The sequence below is a fragment of the Thermobia domestica genome, chromosome 4 (genome assembly GCF_964235325.1).
Source record: "Thermobia domestica chromosome 4, izTheDome1.hap1.1, whole genome shotgun sequence".
In the NCBI taxonomy this organism is placed as follows: Eukaryota; Metazoa; Arthropoda; class Insecta; order Zygentoma; family Lepismatidae; genus Thermobia; species Thermobia domestica.
The window spans coordinates 29,626,988-29,648,888 of record NC_137457.1 but is presented as its reverse complement, the minus strand read 5'-3'; the positions used below and the strand labels follow the sequence as shown (position 1 = coordinate 29,648,888).

Genomic DNA, 21,901 nt, shown 5'->3' with positions numbered 1-21,901 from the left:
CGCGTTTGTATTACTGAAGGACAATGGTCAGATTAATTCCCGATCGCTTGGCAGGCACGTGCGTCATTTCGTTTCCTTTCTGTAAGACGTCAGAAACGGCAAGAACTTCTTTTGGTTACCATGTATTATGGAACATAGCAGTTAGTGAAGGACAGGACCGTCTCTGCGTTGGCTCCTACCACACCGAAAGTTCAACCTAGCAGAATTCGAAAGTGCACACATCATGTAAGGCACAGAACAGTTCTCTACCTCATCTGTAAGAAAGTAAGACTGTAGGACAACTCTACAGATTCGGCAAAAGGAACATCAAATTTGATTGCAGTGTTTATGAAAGGGAGTCGTAGAAATTGTTGGAAACTAAAATCGTAATTACAATGCCTAACAGCTTCTAACAAGAGGAGCAGTGTATGGGTCCATTACAAGTGTGTATGGAATACTATTCCAAAGAACGTAGAATTGAAAAAGTATTCAGTCACGCCAGAAAACTTGGTCGCCAACTTCTCGTTTGATAATTTCATCTAATTGATAAAATCACAGTGCCGAAAGGAAAGTGGTCAGCTTGATATTTATTTTATTGTATTTCATTTTATTGCATATGACTGTATGACATATATATATATAACGCCTGACAGAATAATCTAGAGTGAGTACAGAGAATAAATGTCGACTGTAAGGAGGGAATTTGTATTACTGTTCAGTTCAATCTCATGAATTATGTCGAGGAATTTAAAGCTTAAAATACATAAAACAATAATTCTACTATATGATTGCGAAACATGACCGCTTACTTTAAGAGAAGAACACAGATTGAAAGTATTTGAAAATAAAATTCTGAGGCAAATATTTGGTTGTAAGAGGGATGGGAATGGAGAATGACGGAAACTGCATAAAGAACAAGGAATTGCATAATTTGTACCATATATCTGACATTGTTAGGATCATTAAGTCTAGGAGGCTCAGAGTCTAGGAGGTCATTAAATAAATAAAAATAAAAATAATGGTACAGTGATTATAGTTTGTTTTCTTGTGAATGTATTGTAATTTCTGTGCATGTAATGTTTAATTGTTAAAGGCGGAAACTGGGTTGGTTAATGGAGCTAATCTTCACGAGTAACAGTAGCTATCCACATCCCATAGCTGGAAATGTGTTCTCTTTTCTTAGGATTCCAGCTGAGTTCTTAGCATTAACTTTTCAATATACATTGTGACAGATAACAAAAATAATAGTGTTCTTGAAATCATATCACTAGATAAATGTACAAGCGTAACAAGATCAGTTTTTTTTTTTTTTTAAATTAACATAATATTGTGAGATATTTTATTTATTACATAAATCATTCTGTTTGTTTCTTTCAGAGTATCCATCAGTACCATAATGGACTACGGCGTATCATCTCACTTCTTAGATTTTGGAGATTTTACTGTTGTTAATTTAGATAAGCTACAGCCACTTGCTCAGCAGTTTTATCAATTGCCTTACCAAGCCATTAAGGCAAAGTTAGTAGGTAAGTTATCTATTCAATTGTAAACTTAATTTGAATTAACATGTTTATATCCTTAGACATACGCTGGATGCTAACTTCGTGTCACATTGATGGGTCAGCGTTGTTGTAATATGAGCTTTCTCGGTGATTGGTATACATGATTTTTAATAAAGGGTTTGTACAGAGTCGGAAGATCAGGGAAGCATATAAGTAGTCACGGAAATTATCAGATATATATATATATTTTACAAATAAAGAAATTGAAAGTAGACTGCATGTGGTTCTAGTAGTTAGAAAATGCATATTTAAAAAAATAACATTTTAAAATTCTTGTATAAATTGAGATTGTCTGGCCTGTTCAGTCAGTAGTGTGTTCGATAGTCAATCCAGCTATTCGTGTTTAATCACCGATGGCTGTAGGAGGAGTTTTTCACATAGGCCATAAGTTCCGGAGGTGGCTCAATCTTAAGAAACGTGTGTATTAGTTTCATAAACAAACAAGCACATTCCATGGAATTAAATATTTACATTAAAGAAGAGCAAGAATTGAAGAAAGAAATAGAAAAAGGAGAGAGAGAACCAGGAGTATCATTTAAAATTTTAAGCGTAATTAATTTCGTAAGTAATTTGTATCAGTCGATTTGTTACTATGTAACTGAACATTTAATTGTAATTCCGTGTAATGAGTATACTGTTATAGCCCACGAAGCAGGTGGAAGTAAAACCATAGAAATTGAAATAAAAATACTAAAATATGAAATAAACATTTGTAGAAAGGTTCATGTATTTATTGCTTTTCATTAAACATTAAATTGTAATATTAAAAATAACCTGAAAAGATATAACGTAAAGTCGAGGTATGGTCGGCCGGCCGTAAGGGAAGAAGGAGCCCAGCAAAAGGAAGTCATGAAAATTGAAACTAAATTATCTGTAGAAACCCTGTAAGTAGATATAGTAAAATATTTAGATTAATATGGCAGCTTCTAAAAAACTACCGCTCATGCCAATGGTAGAAGTGTTGTCCACTTATGGATAAATTTTTAATTACTCCCTAAGGCCAATAGGTCCTACAGAAAACATTATTTAGTAGCCGCTGCTTGTATGTTCGCCCGAGCGTTGACAACTGAACAAGTGTATGGACCCCTTTCCACCACCAACTACACATAGGCGACATTCAAGAACTAACTTTAGTACGAAATAACTAACATTGATGATCTCAGCATCATAAATAGTATACCTGAATGGACTGACTTCAGAAATATAACTAAAACAAATTAATACTATATGAAAATTCATATGTCAAAATGGCGCAAACTATGTGCTTAACTCCCTAAAACACGTCGGAGAAATTGCCTCAGAAATCACAATATAACAGCTGAAATACATGAACAAATTTAATATTATCCGACGCTTTATACAGATATTTTTACATACTAGGATTGGGTAAAACTAAGGCTTAAAATTATATTCGTGTTTACCATGAGAGAGATATATATAATATATAATATGTCCAGTTATATGTTCCTGTCATATTTCCAAGTTAGTTTGCAGAGAAAGTACTTCCAACATCTTTGTATTTCCACCTAGGCACGAGTGCAATGCATGTACCTCACTTCTAGCTCATTTCCCGCGCTGTCGAACGAAAACTCAAATCAGAGATTATGAATACTCACGATCAGATGAATATACTGATTGCAGTACTTCAGTACTTCCAGAACATAGCATGTTGTCATTTGCATCTGTATTTATGACAGAAATGTTGAATTGGGGAATTGAAGACATCAATGAGAGAAATAACTATCTTTTTTTTAATCACTTTTTAGATCCCCATGGCCCAAGAACCTGTTTTAAATTATGTACGAATGACAAAGTATGGGTGCCAATCACTAAGGTTCGCCGAAAATTATCACCCACAGAGTTCTCAACTCCTACAGGTCGTACTTTTAATTATCAGTGCTAAACTCTGTACACAAATTAGTCAACTATTTACCTTATTGATGTCTTTAACAGCAGGTCTATAGGCAGAAAAGAAGTGACAGACAACTTTCGTTTTTTGTACAAGATATGATTCATAAATTATGCACACTGTACCCATTTAACATTAATTTCGTGTTATTTTGACTTTTGCTACAAAGTTTATATTCACTCCAATGGCGCGTCATGATATTAAGTCCCAGTGAAGAAAAACCTTATAACTCAGAAACTACTCGAGTCTCAGTGATGCAATTTTACCCACTTGTTACTGCTCAACTGTCGTCTATTTTGTGCAAATTTGGGATTTTTCACTTCTGTCCTTCCTGAGATATTTGATGGTGAAATAGACGATTTTCGAAAATTCGCAATGTTTAAAAATTTTCAAAAAATCAAGTATATAGTTCTCAGATCTGAAACTTGTTTAGGATGTTGTCTATTATCTAGTCTCTATGTAGACAAAGAATTGAAGGTGAATCTTATTTATTTTGTTTCAAAATGTACATTCCAAAATAGTAATTTCTAAATTTCCAATCTCAATGTTCAGAGCTTCTTTTCTCGGCGTTTTGAAGCACGTCCTCAATGTGCACAGAACGTAGAATATTGCACATTCCATTCTTTCATATGGTTTTGGTTTGAACTGATTATCTTTAAAACCTAAAAAAATTCAGCGTTTAACGGAATGCACTAAAAAGTTCAAAATGTGCTCAGGCGCCTATATAAAATGGCCGCTACGACAAAACCTGCGCGGCTAAAAAATAAATGAATACCAGTTTTCAACTCCCTAAATGTAGTACAAACTTAGGTAAAAATAAATAAATAAATAAATAAATAAAATAATAATAATAATAATAATAAACTAAATTTTGTCAGCAACCATCATTGGTCGATTTCATTTGGATTGTCCCAGATGGGATCGAGCCGAACAAAATGAGGTCTTCAGAAATTATCATTTGCAGTGTCCGAGGAAAAGTTTCATGACTTTATAGAAGTATGGCATCGTAGGTTGTCAGTAGTAATTGAGATTTTTTTTGTTGTGCTAGAACATAGTAGTTTTTCCAAACCCAATTACTGTGTTAAAAAAAAAAAAAAAAAAAAAAAAAAAAAAACGTGTAGCAGATTATATCTACTTATGTTTTAATGTAAAACTATTGTACAGAGGAAATATCTACAATGAAATCCGGGTAAATTCACGGCGATACGCACCATTAATACCCACTAAGAACTTTACGGCTGACAAGGTTCTTCCCGTGAACAGACATACATAATCAGACAATAATTTATTAAGATATAAACGTTGATATGAAGATCTGGGAAAATATCGGAAAAGGCACTATGAACACAATATACGAGGTTCTTTCAACACTTTCCACACTGATTTTGCAGAATGTCCAAAATACAAACACCAAATTTCGAACACCAAATAAAATAGAACAATAATATGATAATTTCGTACGCATATAGTGTCCCGTTCGGATATGGTTTTGGAGGAGCACTGCCCCCCGGAGCTCTGAGAGTGACCCCTCCGTAGGAGACTAAAATAGTCTATAATACGATAATAAATAGAATAGTACCATGCGAAAATATGTGCCCCTCCGAATACTAAGTATGCCCTCCCGGAACATTTTTTTTTTTCTTAAAAGAAACACTGTATACATACAGAGCAATTCAAAATGAAGGGCCGATTTCAGAATTTTTTGCTGTGAAATCTAATTAACATACGTTATTGTGAGACATGCGCTTGGAAAGGTTAACTTACAAAGTTTCTACGCAGCGTTTGCACTTTCTACCGTTAAGTCAGCAGCGATCAGTTAAGAAAAAGTGGCGTTGACTAGAAAACAAGATCTTTTTGTGTGCTTGATTATCTTTTTGTGTGCTTGATTATCTTTTTGTGTGCTTGATTATCTTCTTGTGTGATTATCTTTTTTGTGTGATTGATTATCTTTTTTGTGTGATTGATTATCTTTTTTGTGTGATTGATTATCTTTTTTGTGTGATTGATTATCTTCTTGTGTGATCGAGTATCTTCTTGTGTGATTGATTATCTTCTTGTGTGATTATCATGTAAACAAGTCTGTGACGGCATTTCTGTACCAAATATCAGAGACCTACCTACGGGAAAGACCATTCGTAAGTGGTATGAACATTTCAGAGATTCGGGCTGCCCGCATCACAGCAATCATTGCCGGCGTTGACTACAACATGCTACAAAAGGTTTGACATGTTGCTTGCTGTGTGCCTATCTATTTAAAAATTGATTTCTTAAATTAGCATACTTAACAAAATATGAGGTACACATAAAAAGATCACAATTACAAAAATTATACTTTATCGCCGCTTTAAAGAAATAATATTTGACAGCATAATGAAATTAACGAATGATCTCTTGAGTAAAGCATGAGAAGCACTTTTAATGCGTGTCATTCCCTGTTGAACTGCACAATAATTTCCCAGGTCGTGCGTTCCTGCCAACCATTTACCCTGAGTCTTGGACCCAAAATGTTTGTATTATGAATCATATTCTCTAATATTTCAAATATTACAGTTTTTATTCTTACGTTGCCTACAAGCACGCTTTGTCTATTACAATCAGCTGACTACCTGAAGAAATCACTGTTAAAGATATTGCACAGTCGTAAGAGTTTGACATACTAAAAATAATACAAAATTTACCATTTTTTCTTTTGCTTGTCTTTCATAAGTGAAAGAAGATAATGAAATGCAACTTTCTACAATCATATATAATGTTATGAAGAAAAAAAAATCTGAAGAATTTTCAGTGTTGCTATCCATAGAAATTACAGTGTTGTCAGAATAAGAATTCCTTCAAATTCTAAGTTAAGACAGCGACTAGAGGAACGAACTCAACATCATTTGATTTTGTATCATGTTGTTTTGGTACTCTGTGAACAACTTTTTAAATAACATTAATATTTAATTTTAATAACTGTGTGTTAAAAGTATTTTGTTTATTACAAATTAAATAAGACTATTATTTAAAGAGTAGTTCACAGGATTCCAAGACAGTACGTAATCAAATGCAGTTGAGATCGTTCCTCTAGTCACTGCCTTAACTTATATTTTGGGGAAAATGTTACTCTGCCAAAACTGTAATTTCTATGGATGGCAGCATTGAAAATCCTTCAGATTCATATTTTCTGTTGTTGTATAATAAAATTATTTATGATTGTGGTTAATTGCATTTCATTTATCTCCTTTCACTTACGAAAAACAAGCAAAAGAAAAATGGTAAATTGTGTATTATTTTTAGTATGTGAGGCTCTTAAGAGATAACCACAAACAATGCGTCATTGTATTATATGAGCAAAGAGATGAGAACATCTCTCCACTGTACAGAAAATTGTCCTAATAGTTCAACTTTACTTAAATGAAAATAATGTCCAAAATAACATAAAATAAAACTATTATAAAGGTAACCAAGAAAGTTCTATCGCTTTTTGTGGAGGTCTGTGTTCAGTTGACCCTCACATCTGAGCTGAATGCGAATGGAGATAAGGCGAAGGTCAGTTGTTGGTGTGGGTGTATCCAACATACCACCTGGTTGTGGCAGTTGAGTTACACCGTGAACATGGGACCTCCACCGAGCGTCATAAGGACGCATATGCTGTACGAGTTCAAACTGGGGTCAAACACCGCTGCAGCCAGTCGGAAGATATGCCAGGCCTTTGGTGAGGGTATCGTGAATACACAGACACTGTAGCAGTGGTGTAACAAGTTTAAGGACGATGACAAAACACTCGAAGACGCACCACGTCGGAAGACCAACACATGTACGAAATGAAGATCTGCAGGCATCAGTTGAGGCGAACAGTGGCCAGACATGTGAGGAACTGGGACTACAAGAAACTATTCGGCAACACCTCCTATCAACTTAGCAAGCACTACAAGTTGGGTCGATGGGTCCCACATGATTTGACTCCGGTCCAGAAGGCACGCGAGCAGACACCTGTGTTTCTTTGCTTTCTCGTCTGAGGGAGGAGCCATTTCTGAACAGGGTGTTGACATGTGATGAGAAGTGGGGTCCTGTACGAAGCTTCACGGCGCCGTCGTCATTGGTTAGCATCCCATGAACCGGTTCCAAGACAGCCGAAACCAACATTCCACCAGAAGGTCATCCTGTGTGTTTGATGGACTGCTCGCGGCATCGTGCATCGGGAACTGCTACCAGCTGGTCAGAGCATTAATGGAACTGTGTACTGTCAGAGTTGAGCCATGTTCAAGACAAACTCAAAACTCTGAATCGCAAAGGGGTCCTCCTGTTACAGGACAACGCTAAGCTCCACGTGGCTAGGATGACCCGGGACACCATTCTACGCCTTGGATGGGAAACACTATTACATCCGCCATACTCCCCGGACTTTACACCGTCCAATTATCACCTGTTCCATTCCTTGGACAATGATCTTAGAGCACGCCAATTCAAATCCCACGTAGAGTTGCAAAATGAACTTGATATCTTCTACGCTTCACGGCCCACCAAGTTGTACCGCGATAGAATTCATGGCCTTCCAGAAAGTTGGCAGAAGGTCGTTGATGCTAATGGGGACTATTTTTGATCTCCCAGGTACGTCTTAGGTGACATATCAATGTTCGAAGGTGGGGAGAGGGAAAGGGCGACAGAACTTTATGGTTACCTTTATGTAAATCATGAGCTTACGTGTAAATAATCTTCATTGTATTGTAGAATAAAAAGTGTGAATATCAATCAATGCTCAAGATACCTTTTCTTTTTCTTGTGAATTAAATTTCTTTTTCTTTCTTCATACAGGTATTAAGCCAAAACATAATGATTGGTATGTAGAGGATTGCCTTCGATTCCAAGAGCTGGTAGTAGACAGGCCTTTCGTTTCAACAGTTGAGGAAATAGGACCAGATCTTATTAATCCAAGTGAGACAGTGGTTGGTCTCAAGTTGATAGACACAAGTGTCGCGGACAAAGATGTGCACATAAATAATATCCTAGTGGAGGAAGGACGAGCGGTTTTTGTTTGATTTGGTGGTCGGAAATTTCCTGTTAGGCATATACAAAAGATACACAAATAGCGTTTTAATATTTGTACCCTTATTGTTTGTTTGCCCAAAGAAGATAAAGTGGAATCAGGATAAAGCGCACATTGCTTCGTTTATTTTCACTAGCTGTAAGTGCTTCGGATTGCCAATGTGTGTTTGCTGGTATTTGAAGAAACGAAATGGTTTGTTGACGTGGAAAAGTCATATATATATCAGCCATATAAATAGCAATTTAAAGCAATATCATTCTAGTTTTTCGTGTATATGTTTCTTATTTCTTTTGTGTTTAACAAAAGGAGATTTTGTACATAAATTTTCAGTTAAAAAAAGAATAATGTTCAAGCAATATACTTTTTTTTCATGGACTAGTGCTGTTTTGTCTGTGGAAGGCAAATAGACTGATCTGTTTCCTTTTTTCTATCAATCTTCTTGCGAAGAACTAGGGATTTATTAAAAGGAGCTGTGATTATTATTATAATTAAACCTAGCGCTTATATATATATTTTTTGTATATGGCTGGTAATTTTGTGGTTCCCCCAAATAATCCTTAACGTTAGAACTGTGATGCAGTGGTACCTGTGATTGTTGAGAAACGCAACTGAAAGCAGATGTTACCCGTTTATGTTTACTCAATAGTATAACATGTGGAAATATTATTATTGTTTGGTATACTGAAACCTGTGCAATTCTAAGTGACGGAATATTTATGCAGGTAAAATATGATACAAGCTATTTAGAATAAAATAGAACTTTTTTTTTTTTACATGCTGGTTATTGTATTATTATTATTATTATTATTAACATTTTCAATCCAATGATCATTTAAATATTTAAAGCGCAGAATCCGACAGTTTTTAAGGATAAATTTAATGCTCTTAATTTGAATTTTATAGCATATAAGGGAAAAGTAACAAAAAAATTAGAAAAGAACTAACCTTGCTGTATTCCTAGTAACAACAGAAGACGTCCAATATAACGGTTATCCTTTTACGAGGAACATAGGGGCTTAATACGTGTTGTATAAAATGTTCTTCATATGCTTCTTCTGTTAAAGTCCGTGGAACTCATTAAATTTTGTAACGTATTTTTCCAAGCAACGTCGATTTAATATGCGAAATTTTAATTGAAGCCAAACCACGATTATATTCCTGACCCGTTAAATTCAATTTATGTAGGAGAGTAGGTCAAAAATTATCCATAAGTTTGACATAACTTGTGTTACATTGTTCATGCTGACTCCTGTCCTAGTTTATTTTATTGTTATGCTGTTGTGGTCATGCTATGAAAGTTTGATCCTAATTCCTTTATTTGTCTCCCTTTTGTTGCAGATAGATCATGGCCGCTCCAGTGGAAGTTTGCACTGAAGAGGAACAAAGAGCAGTGATCCGGTTTTTGTGGTCGGTAGGTGTATCACGAACCATGACTGATTTCCAGACGATGTGTCACTTCCTCAATAGTCACTCGTCTGTCTACAGAACCATGTCACGTGCACAATCAATGTTGTCATCATTTATGGCCGTAGATGATTGTCCGGCTCCTTCCTCGTGCGTAACACTTGTGACATTTTAAAAAAAATTCAACCGATTCGTAGACACTCCGTTGCGGCAAAACATTGTTTCCGTATTGTGCCGAACGTCTTTGATGAATTGCAGTGCTTGATACACCTTCCGACCACAAAAACCGGATCCTTGCTCGTTGTTCCTCTTTGGTGCAAACTTGTAATGAAGCGGCCATGATCTATCTGTATTAAATAAGCTAATTTCTTTTCCGGATAGATGAGAAAATTAATTTAGTCGATAATTTTGATGTATCTTCAGCACTATATACTGAACTAATGATATATTACGTCGTGATTTTATCGTTGGTACACGGAAAGGATAGTATCCTCTTGATACGAGTCTTCCATCGTATGAAGAGCAGGATAGTCCATTGACTTCAATTTTGAATGAGAAACTTTCGAAGTGAGATCTTGTATCCGCTTTTCTTCTCATACGAAACGTATGAATTGACCACGGAGAGATCGAAAAGGCGAAAGAAAAAAATTCTTTAAGTATTTTAGTGGTTTCCTTTGGAAGCTATAATATTAGAAGTCCAGCTGATACTTTAGGTAGTGTCAATACAACATCCATGTTGTAAATTCGAACCACATCTACTTTCAGATCTTTCACTGTCTGCATGCTCAGATTCCGATATGCCACTGCATACTACCTTCTATCTCTTAATTCATGACTATTGGAATCAGAGTAGTATGAGAGTGCCAATTTCGCAAGTTTTACGCGACGCCTTTATTCGTAGCTGAATATACATTTACGTTTCGCAAAATTCGTTCTACCCACGATCAATACAACTAGTGAAATAAGCCATCAAATCAAAATACTATACAGAGGTCTCTTGTTACTAAGCGGTCAACACATGCGCCTTTGACGTGGGAGACCCGAATTCAATTCCTGGCGGGAGCTTATGTGGTTCAAATCCCACGTTAAGCTTAGGTCCATGTCTTATATAACCTCGCTGCTGAAGAGGAACGCTAAACTGCAAAATCAATCAAATCAAAATGCTGTACATGTTTTGAGCTGGAAAGAGATTAATATAAGGTCCTATCTGTATTGTTTTGGTTGCATGTGATAACACACATTTCTAACATACGAGACATGTTCCTGTTTTGAAACAAAGAATGCAATACAACCCTCACAACGTGCAGACACATGCAGTGTTGCCTTCTTCTTAAACGAAAAAGGTCCTAGAAGTCGATACGTAACCTGCTGATAAAGGTTATCGCCACTCAGCGTCCTTTGAACAATTAAAAGGCAGAACATACGTATACGTCATTCGGATTTAATGTGACTAGCCGCAAAAGTCGTATACATACCACATCATAAGGGAAAACAAACTTAACATACGGACGACCTTTAAATGTTTGAATATTTTCAGATTTTAAACAAGCATATTTCAGAAATTGTCAGTTAAACTGCAAAGACAGAGAACTATAAGCACAAGCACCACTCTACCAGAACTATTACTACATTGTAGAGGTTAAGCTGAATATTTTAAACCTTAAATAATCTTGTGAAAATTAGAAAGTTTATATTTATTTGGAACTATCTTCATCAATATATAGATATATATTACAGAACTGAAGATGGAATCCATTCTTTTGTTCAGCACCTAATATAGGCGAAAGAAGATTGAAAGTGTGCAATTACTCAGCAAAGCTAGAATTCGAACCCAGAACTCTGGCCTACCATACCGGTGAGTTAAGAACTACCCTATCCAACAGCTGAGATCCCTTTGTGGCTGCAGCTCGGATTCGATTTCTGGTTAAGGCGCATGTGGGTCAGAACACACGTAGTTCCACGTCATATATAGCGTAAATGTGAAATCATTGTTAATGGTCGAATCCTTCCCCAAGATCAACCACACATCATCTTCCTTGAGGGCGGTGCTATGTGTCTTAAACTTCGTAGACTACACCTTACCTAACAGATGTAGAAAACATCTAAGACGTAGAGTGCTGCTCGCAAGAAAGAATTAGTGGCTGGTGTTGAAAATTGTGGTATGAGGTGCGATCTCTGACCCAATTGCATTTTCTCTCTGTCATATTATTCTTTCTAGTAATATAATTATTACTTCAAATTTAATTTCGTATTATTAGTATATTTTGTATTGAAAAAGCAGTGGCATTTCACTTTCTGAAGTTTTTTTCTCTTTTCTTAAAGCATGCCGTTGTGGATTCTAGTTAAATAATTTTCTAGAGACAAACTTGAACTCATTTCAATACCAAGAAGAGAAAAAAAGTTCCTTACTCGTTTTTTTTTTTTTTTTTTTTATATATATATATGGAAGACCACTTACTTATTGAATTGCTTAGGACATTGATAATTTCATTGCATTAACATTTTTTCAAAATATTTAAAAAAAATAAAATCTGAAAGCATCATCCTCATGAGCATGCATCTTTCTGCCTAATTATGGTCGAATTTACAGTTGCTAGTTAATCATGGACCGACACTCGATAGATTAGACGACCAATTACTCATGAAAACCGTCTCAGACCCTAAAGTTACAAAGAACTCGTCTTGATGGGAATTTTATTTTATTATCGCATAATGGGTATTATACTCTATTTGCGACATTTTTTCTTTTTTATATATAACCTATTCAGCTGGTATATAATCTACTTAGCTATAAAGAATTAACTGCGTATATGCTTACAGAATATATAGGAATCGACATGACAAATTTGAGTATATAATTTTACCAAAACAGAAGAATAAACGATAATATGAACCCCCAAACATTTCATGCAAGACCCGAAATTGTTCGCAAATACGTTTTATCGGCGAAAAATCTCGGAAAGTCAATTCTAGTTTCCGGATAATTCTTGCACTTTCAGGTTATCAATTATTTAAGTAGAAGAAGCAACAATAAAAATATCAAAGAAAGAGTAGTGCAATAACGTTTTGTTCTGTATAGTTAATAAAGCTCTGCTTCTGAAGAGAGAGTGTCAACTTGGAAGTGCAAGGATTAGCAGTGGACCTTCGGATTACAAGTCCCCTCGGTTTACGAACAATATTAGGAGCATTGAATGCACGTACATGCCCGTACCAACTTAGTGCTTTTGCGCGTTTTCCGTAACATTATCTGTTAGCGTTCTGTGATTAGAAACTATTTTCTGTTCATTTTTGCGCTTTTTTTTTTTTTTTTTTTTTTTTAAGTGTTGCTGAAAACACTTAAAAGTGTAAACAATACATGTAGTATGATATTCCTGTGGCTACAATAGATTAATTGTATTTACATTAATTTCAGTCATCACTGACTCCTCTAAGTTACAATAATCTTGGTTCATGAACAGCGTTTCGGAACGAGTTAAGTTCGTAGCCTGAGGGTCCACCGTATTTGATTTCAAAGTGAGTCATATGATTAGTAATACTTTTGGTCGTCCCTCCATATCGAATACAGTTAGTAGTATTTCACATTTTACTTTTAAGAGCCTGACATACTAAAAATAATACAAAATTTAACATTTTTCTTTTGCTTGTTCTCCAGAAGTGAAAGGAGCTAATGAAATACAACTTACCACAATCATAGATAATGTTATTCTATAACAAAAAATATAAACATGAAGTTTTAGTGTTGCCATCCATAGAAATTACAGTGCTGCCAGAATAACATTTCCCCCAAAATGTAAGTTAAGACAAAGACTAGAGGAACGAACTGAACTGCATTTGATTACGTATCATGTTTTTTTGGTATCCTGTGAACTACTTTTTAAATAATAGTTATATTTAGTTTGTAATAAAATAGTTTTCACATACAGTTATTAAAATTAAATAATAATGTTATTTAAAAAGTAGTTCACAGGATTCCAAGACAACATGATACGTGATCAAATGCAGTTCAGTTCGTTTCTGTAGTCGCTGCCGTAACTTAGATTTTGGAGGAAATGTTATTCTGGCAACACTGCAATTTCTATGGATGATAACACTGAAAGTTCTTCAGGTTCACATTTTCTGTTGTAGAATAACATTATCTATGATTGTGGTAAGTTGAATTTAATTTTCTCCTTTCATTTATGAAAAACAAGCAAAAGAAAAATGGTAAATTTGGTATTATTTTTAATATGTCAGGCTCTTAAATTCATAAGGCGAAGTTTCTTCTTCATTTGTACTTTGAAGTGAAATTTATTTTTGATAAATTCTGTTTCTTCCTTTACCATGAAACCGGAAGAAGTGCCATTAAATAGTCGGGAAGTGTTTACTGGTGGGTGGTTTAGAACGCATTTTCAATATTTGAAACTGCAAAAGATGTTTTTACCTTAACATATTCATTCTAATACAAACTGGTTCAGGGTTTGCTGGTCCCTTCTTTGGTGTATAGAATTCTATAACGTTAGTAAACTTATGATGAGGGAATTATCTCCTCTGTAAAAACACACTTGGAGTAAAAAGAAAACCTTTATTTTATTCCACATTTAATTATTTTTGCAAGTAATATAGGACGAAAAATTTCAGATGTTCCTCTTGAAACAGTTACTAGATAGATCAGTATTTTATCTTCTTCTTACTTCATCATGTCACTGGTTTAGCAGCGTACCGAAAAGTACACGTTGAAAAAGGGACCATCGAAGAAGCCTGAAATGGTTTGTGTTAAAAATAGCCAGCGAAGATGTTAGAGTCAAATACCTTCATCTTTTAAAGAGACTGAAAGTGTCTTAAAAACACATATTTTGAGTGCTGGAAGACGGAACTAGCGAAAAGCATAAATTCATCCGTGAAGGTAAAGTTTCTTGAATACTTGTGTACACCTACCTAACCCAATCCTTGCGAAAGTTCACGTACTTTGTTAAAGTATGTGTACTACAGGTTACAATATAATGGATGATAAGTGTGTTACAATTCTGCGATATTCCCACCATTTTTGAACGTGTCCTTTATCAGGGTGTCTACTGATACTGGAAATACTTGAATTTAATTTTGATATTGGAAATCCTGGAAATATACTGGAATTTTGATCCAAATACTGGAAAAATCATGAAACTGGTAATTTGTCAACAATTCTTCTTGGTAATTGTTTTAATAGTCTTAGAAACAATTTTGTATTCATTGAAATTGTAAATTTTTCCAAAGCAAGAGCTATATACATTTTTTAATTAGACATTTAAAATAATAGGTGGAGTGAAGGGCTGTGAGGGTAGTTGGGAGGCTCTTTAAAAAAATGAAAAATCATTTGTATTTTAAAATAAATCAAGGCCAACTAATTTTATTAAAAATAAAATATTCTTTTGATGGTAAAACAATTACAAGTCTGAAATCATGAAAAGTGTGATTATTGCTAAAGAACTTTTAAAAAATCATTGTATTAGGTACGGGAATTTTGCTGAGAGTTATACTGAATATACTGGAAATATACTGGAATTTTGAAAAACTCAGTAGACACCCTGTTTATTCTAAATAAAAAAAAGCAAGTACCTTGTACCTTAATTTTAGATTTTTTTCATGTATACGCCCCTATTACATTTATTGTTTTGTATATCTTGTGAAGTGATAGTACGCTTGGACGTGTTAACCAACATACTAGAATGGCAGTTGTTACTGTGATCTTAAACACTTTATTTTCTTTTCTTTTCTTTTTTCTTTCTTTTTTTTCTAGTTCACCTACTTCTTCTTTTCGCAATTGTATTAATAATCTTGCTTTTCACAGAAGTGTGTATGTCGATCATTACAAATCTTTCTACGATGTTCCCATTTTGTGTTTAAAAATGTAAGTATATTACAAGAAAGATACCACAAAATTATAGTTGTAAATTTCTAGATATAGGTTTCGAAAAATTCTGCTGCTCATATTGCCTTACTTTATTTACAATTGTTTGATTTTAAAAAAAAGTAAATAAAATAAAAATGGTTCCCCTAAACAAAACCCATACCATATTTTGTTTAAAAATTGTATATTTATAGATTTTACGTAAATTACATAATGGTAAATTAAAATGCAGTAAACTTTTATTTACAAAGTAAGTGATATTACGTAACATTATAGTTAAATCGCTATGTTAAGTCAAAACTTTAAAATATCAATTCACTTGTTAAATAATAATAATAATGCCTATGTTTAATACCCTGGGCATCATATTCACAATTTCGTATAAACATCCAGCTTTTCTATAAGGAAAAACGAGCGTCAATTCTTGTCAAGTTACAATATTGGTATCACAAATTGTTTTTGAGGCTGAAAGTATTGTGTCTGCCATTTGGTTATGTTCAAAATAAGAAGAAAAAATATTACTAATGAAATAGCACACATTTGTAGACATTAAAACCCAATATTATTTCAGACAGGATTACATAAAAAATTAATGAATTGTAGATTTTTTTTTTTTTAACTTGTAACCACGGAACTTGTTCTATAAAGTATAATAATATAGACCGATATATTCAATATTGTCTATTAGGACGTTGTCAAAATAATGAATCTATAATTTTATATTGTTTTATTCATGTTCTCCAAGATATATTTGCTAAAATTCACTCAAAAGATCTCCAAAATTTGAAGTATGGTGCAGCCTAGGTTTAATGGTCATCATCCGGTAGACGTGTTGAAAATCTGCCTATTGCAACAAAGCCAATTTTACTACAGGCAGTAATTGACGCTTTTTCCTTATCTAATTGTTAAGAGCTTGATATACTAAAAACAATACAAAATTTACCGTTTTTCTTTTGCTTGTTCTTCATAACTGAAAGGAGATAAATGAAACGCAAATTACCACAATCATAGACAATGTTATTCTAAAACAGAAAATATGAACCTGAAGAATTTCCAGTGTTGCCAAAATAAGAATTCCCCAAAATTTAAGTTAAGTTTGCGACTAGAGGGAACGAGCTCAATTGCATTTTATTACGTATCATGTTTTGAAATCCTGTGAACTACTTTTTAAATAACATTATTATTTAATGTTAGTAACTGTGTTTTAAAACTGTTTATTACAAACTAAATACAATTATTATTTAAAAAGTAGTTCCTCTAATCGCTGACCTAACTTAAATTTTGGGGGAATTGTTACTCTGGCAACAATGAAAATTCTTCAGGTTCATATTTTCTGTTGTAGAATAACATCATCTATGATTGTGGTAATGCATTTCATAATCTCCTTTCACTTATGAAAAACAAGCAAAAGAAAAATGGTAAATTTTGTATTATTTTTAGTATATCAGGCTGTTAAGGAGATACAGTGAAACATTTAGTTCGTTAATTGGGTCTGTCAGTTTTCCTACGCTATTCGAACCATTCATTGTTATGGTTTTGTTTACCAGGTTAAGTCAATCACATGAAGATGGAATGAGTTTGTGAAAACACTTTTCGCTTTTGGTACAAGGGTTTTAAAACTGAAATAAGAACTCTTGATAATCTAGTGGTTCATAAATGGAAATTAACTCTGACCAGAACACAGTTATATGTCTCTTTTAAATTGTAAGCGCGTCATCTATTTCTAAAGAAAAACTTGCTTTAGCTGAGTCGTAATATACAATATAGCCTTAAGTTAAAAATAATTTTATTCAAATACCTGTAAGGACATTCCATATAAAGTATAATCTTCAGTTGCAAAAATGCTTCGGCCAATGGCGACAAGTGGAAGCAAGTTCACACGGATGAACGTTGCACCAGCAATGATTCAGAACGGCTTAACCTACGGTTATGCACACAATACCTTACGTTGAGACAGAAGAGGCACAAGTTCCTCATCTGGTGCTGTGCAAAAAACCCACCCAACCGTGTATAGGCTGTGAATTTCGTTGTCAAATCTTGAAAAATCTAGAAAATTATAATTTTTTAAAATGATTTTTCCGTTTCTTGTATGTACAGTTGACATCATAAGATCGAACGATGGGAAATTTTGGTTCCAACATACCGATTGCCGATCCGCGTGTTGAGTCCTGCACCAGGCTGTTTTTATTGTTGTGCTGCCAGTAAAGCTTATTCTTTATGAACTTTCCAATTGTGAAATTGAAACTTTTTGGACCGTAAAAACGAGAAGGCCGTAGTTTTGATTAATTAGTTTGAGTGGGAACCCAGAAATACATATAGTAGCCAACAGTCCAATCATTCCGTACATTGGCCCACCAGTTTTTTGTTATTGGGGATGTTACTTGTATTTTATTATTTTTACAGCAGGCTAAAAGTAATAAAGGTAATGCAGAAGAATTTAATATGACTAAAAGTACGACAGTTTGTCATAAAACTCAAAGAAATAACATGTTTATATACATGAGTAAGAACAAAACCATTTTCTGTGGCTTTTGTGTATAAGATTGAAATTTTGTGTGTTGGGATTGACTTTTAAGCTCTACAATACAGGTCTTAAGTTTCCGCAAAAGTTTATTGCTGAAAAATAGCAAGTGCGTTGAAACTGGTAAGATAATTTCCACTGGAAGTGCCAATATATATATGTTTTGATTTTTATCAAAATGTGTTCCTATATATTTGAGCTCCTTTATTTGTTAGTATCGTTTTGATGATCTGAGATTACGAAAATTGTTTTTTATTGTTTTGTATTTAGGTTTAAAGTTTGTCGATGATATCGTGCCTGTTTTTTGTATTGCCCAAGTTTTATTTTTGACATGTTTATTTTCATATTTTTTTTCGAACATCTTCGTATAGTTCCATTTTTTTGTTAATGATTTTGCACATAATCTGTACGATACGAAAAATGCGAAAATAAATTTTGCAGTTTATACTCAATTGACTATAATTTTTTAATGTATAATTTTAAGTATTTTTCTTTTCTTTATTTTATAAGTACGTAAACTAATATTCAGGTATGGTATTAGATTGCAACGTTTACAAACTAATAGGTATTTCTTAAATCCCCATTCATTAGTCTAGTGACTACAGCCCGTTCCAATGGCGCATGAAGTTTTAGGTTCTATTCCTTGTGCCGCCAAGTGAACTTTGTGGTGGACAGACACCGTGTGCGTGGGTTTTCTCGGGATTCTCCCATTTCCTCCCACTTTCTTCATTCCACCATTTCATCCATTACTCATCACCGTCTCCTTTAGCCTAACCGGCATAATCGTGGGACGTAAAACTCAAAAATTTCATTTCATTTCATTTTCATTTATTGTCTATTCCTTGTGGTAGAGCATCGAATTTACTACAGTAGTTTAGATACCACTTCAGATAATAGTTTTTCTTCTATAACCTACTATGTAGCCTCGCTGCTGATGCAAGGACATTCTTTTTATTTATTTATTTATTTATTTATTTATTTATTTATTTACTATCAGTTTCAAAGACATTTGAATTTCAGAGTTAATGTCAATCTCTTTTGAAAGTTGTGTATTTCAGTGACGTTTTCAAGGTCCTTGGAAGTTTAGAAGTTTATCATAAATCTAAGGTTCTTGGAATTAACGAAAATTTTGCTTAATTTTCAAGACCTCCGTACTTTTCAAAGTTTTTCCAACAATGACATTTTTTTTATCTAGAAGAGTAGTGAAGAAGAGTTTGATTCGGAAGCAGGTTAATTTAATGGAAACTAGGAGTAGTATTTGGTTGACAGGTGATATCACTGTAGCACAATGGGGCAAAAACTCAAACAAGTGATTAAAATAAAATTTTAAAACTCTTTTGTCTTACTAATTAGCTGTCAGGATCTGTTGGTAACCACCTAGAGCCATTGGAACTCAGGTTTCAGAAGTTCATGTTCATTGTAAGATTGTAGGAAATCGTTGTAGTATGAAAAAACAGATGAAAGTTATAAAATATTTAGTAAATTGGTATAAAAATGTTATTTTTAATTATTTCCTTGACGTGTGTATGAGCCGGAATGCTTTGGTCTGGTCGAGTATAATATTAGAAGTAAAAAGGAAATATTTTTAAACATATAAAGTCAGAAATAAGAAAAGTGAATTGCTAATAAAACTCCCAATTGACCAAAGCAGTATATATATTTTAATAGTATATATCTGTGTTACAGTTTCGGCTATGTAACACAGCCTTCCTCAGATACATTCAGTCCTGTAACATAACCTCAGAGAATGTGTCTGAGGAAGGCTATGTTACATAGCAGAAACTGTAACACAGATATACACTATTAAAATATATATACTGCTGTGATCAGTTAGTTTTATCAGCAATCTTGAATTTTCCGAAGCTACAATGAATAATTTACAAGAAAAGTGAAAACTGAAAAGTTGCCGAGATTGGTTGTTGGTGATAGTATTAATGGTGTAATTCCTTCATCAAGACGAAGTTCCTTGAGGATTATAGTGTATAAAACTTCTAAATGCATAGCAAGTGATCTACCAGTGCTGGAAGAATTATAGGGTAGAAAGGGGGATTGGGAGGTATGTTTTTTTTTTTTTTTCAACCTTTTCCCCCCTCACAGGTTATAGGTGTTTTTCTAGTATTTAAGAACTGATTATATGTTGCAGGTTCTTTTGCACCTACTGTGGTAGTGGTAAGCTTCCGGCATCTTTACTTTTGATGCTGCAACCTTTTTTAGTTGTTGGTTTGATTTTCATCCAATTACCCCCTTAAGGGTTATTGGGTGCAAAATGATTAAAACCATTGCCGGTGCACATAAGTTCAATAAAATAGCTTAATAAGCACAATGCACTATGAAACAAAAGTGTACACTACGAAAGCAAAGATAGCACAGCATTTAAATGAATTCCAACGAAAAAATGTTCACTTAAGGCATTCCACCCATTTACCCCCACATCATGCACCCAGTTACCCCCTGGGGGTAATTGGGAGGTACAAATTTTAACAAAATTTTAACTGCCTCACAGTGAGGATTCAAGATTGCTGCTCTTCACGGCACCATCCTTATGATGATTGTAAGCAGCAGTAAAAAATTTGGCTAAAAACATTAACAGATGCACGATTTATTGAGACTCAAACCAAAACACGCACAAACCTAAACCTCGGTTTCAAATATATCATTTCTCAATCAAGGGAGCAGGAAAACTTGGTGTAAGAAAATTTGGTGTACGGAAAACTCGGTGTGGGGAATGGTAGGTGTAAAGAAAGATTAGTTACAGTAGACCGTAGAATACATCAGAAACTTAACTTGGAGGATAAAAAGAGCGTATTAGTTTAAGTTCAAACTTTGTGTAGAACATACTTTCACAGTCTATTATAAGAAAATAAAAGAATGTGATCGTGAAACAATTTGAATTCGAGATATCGACGGATTTTAACATTTCATGACCCTTACATCGAGAGAAATAAGTTCTTTGATGTCCATCCGTGTGATTTAGCAAAGTGACCATCACCACCAATCGACATTTAATTTGAAACTTAAGCTTTTATGCTGTTTTCTAAAATTTACTACTACCAAAAATAAATGTAGGCTACTGGAAGAGTAAAGGTGAAAATTGCAGCTGTTTTGAAAACAGTTCTAACGACTTTATCTCTATTTTATAAATAAATATTTAAATCATTTGAAATCAGTGTGATTCTGCGATTCTGTTCTTCTGAAAACAAAAAGTGCTGTTGAGGCTTAACATCGGAGTTTCGACGCTCACATTGGTGGGAGCAATGGAGATTGCTGGATGTCTTCCAAAGGGAGCAGGCGTTAGCGACCTTCCAAATTGAACGGTTACATGCAGGTCACTCCCATAATAGTAAGAAGAAATACAAATGCACCACTTCCAGATTGCAGTGACTTGCAACTAATTTTGAAAATGGGAACATTGTTCAGTTTTGAGAGGAGCGGTCTACAATTTGTCCTACTGACAAATAATTCTGAAACACGTGTGTATATATATATAATATCAGTGGTCCCCCCCTTATGTTCATGACGCACCCCCCCAATTGTCTATCCGTAGGTGTTCTTCCATAAACAAAATCTTTTCGATTAATTTTTACACCCCCTCAAACATATTTATATAGATTTTTAGCCCCCAAATATTTCAATG

At 34.2% G+C, this 21,901-nt stretch overlaps 1 protein-coding gene across 3 annotated transcripts in view; it reads left to right on the top strand.

Moving 5' to 3' along the window:
- tapas (tudor domain-containing protein 7 tapas) overlaps nucleotides 1–9,248 on the top strand; it is a 112,975-nt gene extending 103,727 nt beyond the window's left edge. For all 3 annotated transcript variants that reach the window (XM_081755387.1, XM_081755386.1, XM_081755388.1), the window contains 2 exons: nucleotides 1,357–1,505; nucleotides 8,245–9,248. In XM_081755387.1, coding sequence (XP_081611513.1) covers nucleotides 1,357–1,505; nucleotides 8,245–8,468 — 373 coding nt within the window. In that variant the 3' untranslated portion in view covers nucleotides 8,469–9,248. The remainder of the gene's footprint in view (nucleotides 1–1,356; nucleotides 1,506–8,244) is intronic.
- The last annotated feature ends 12,653 nt before the right edge of the window (nucleotides 9,249–21,901 follow it).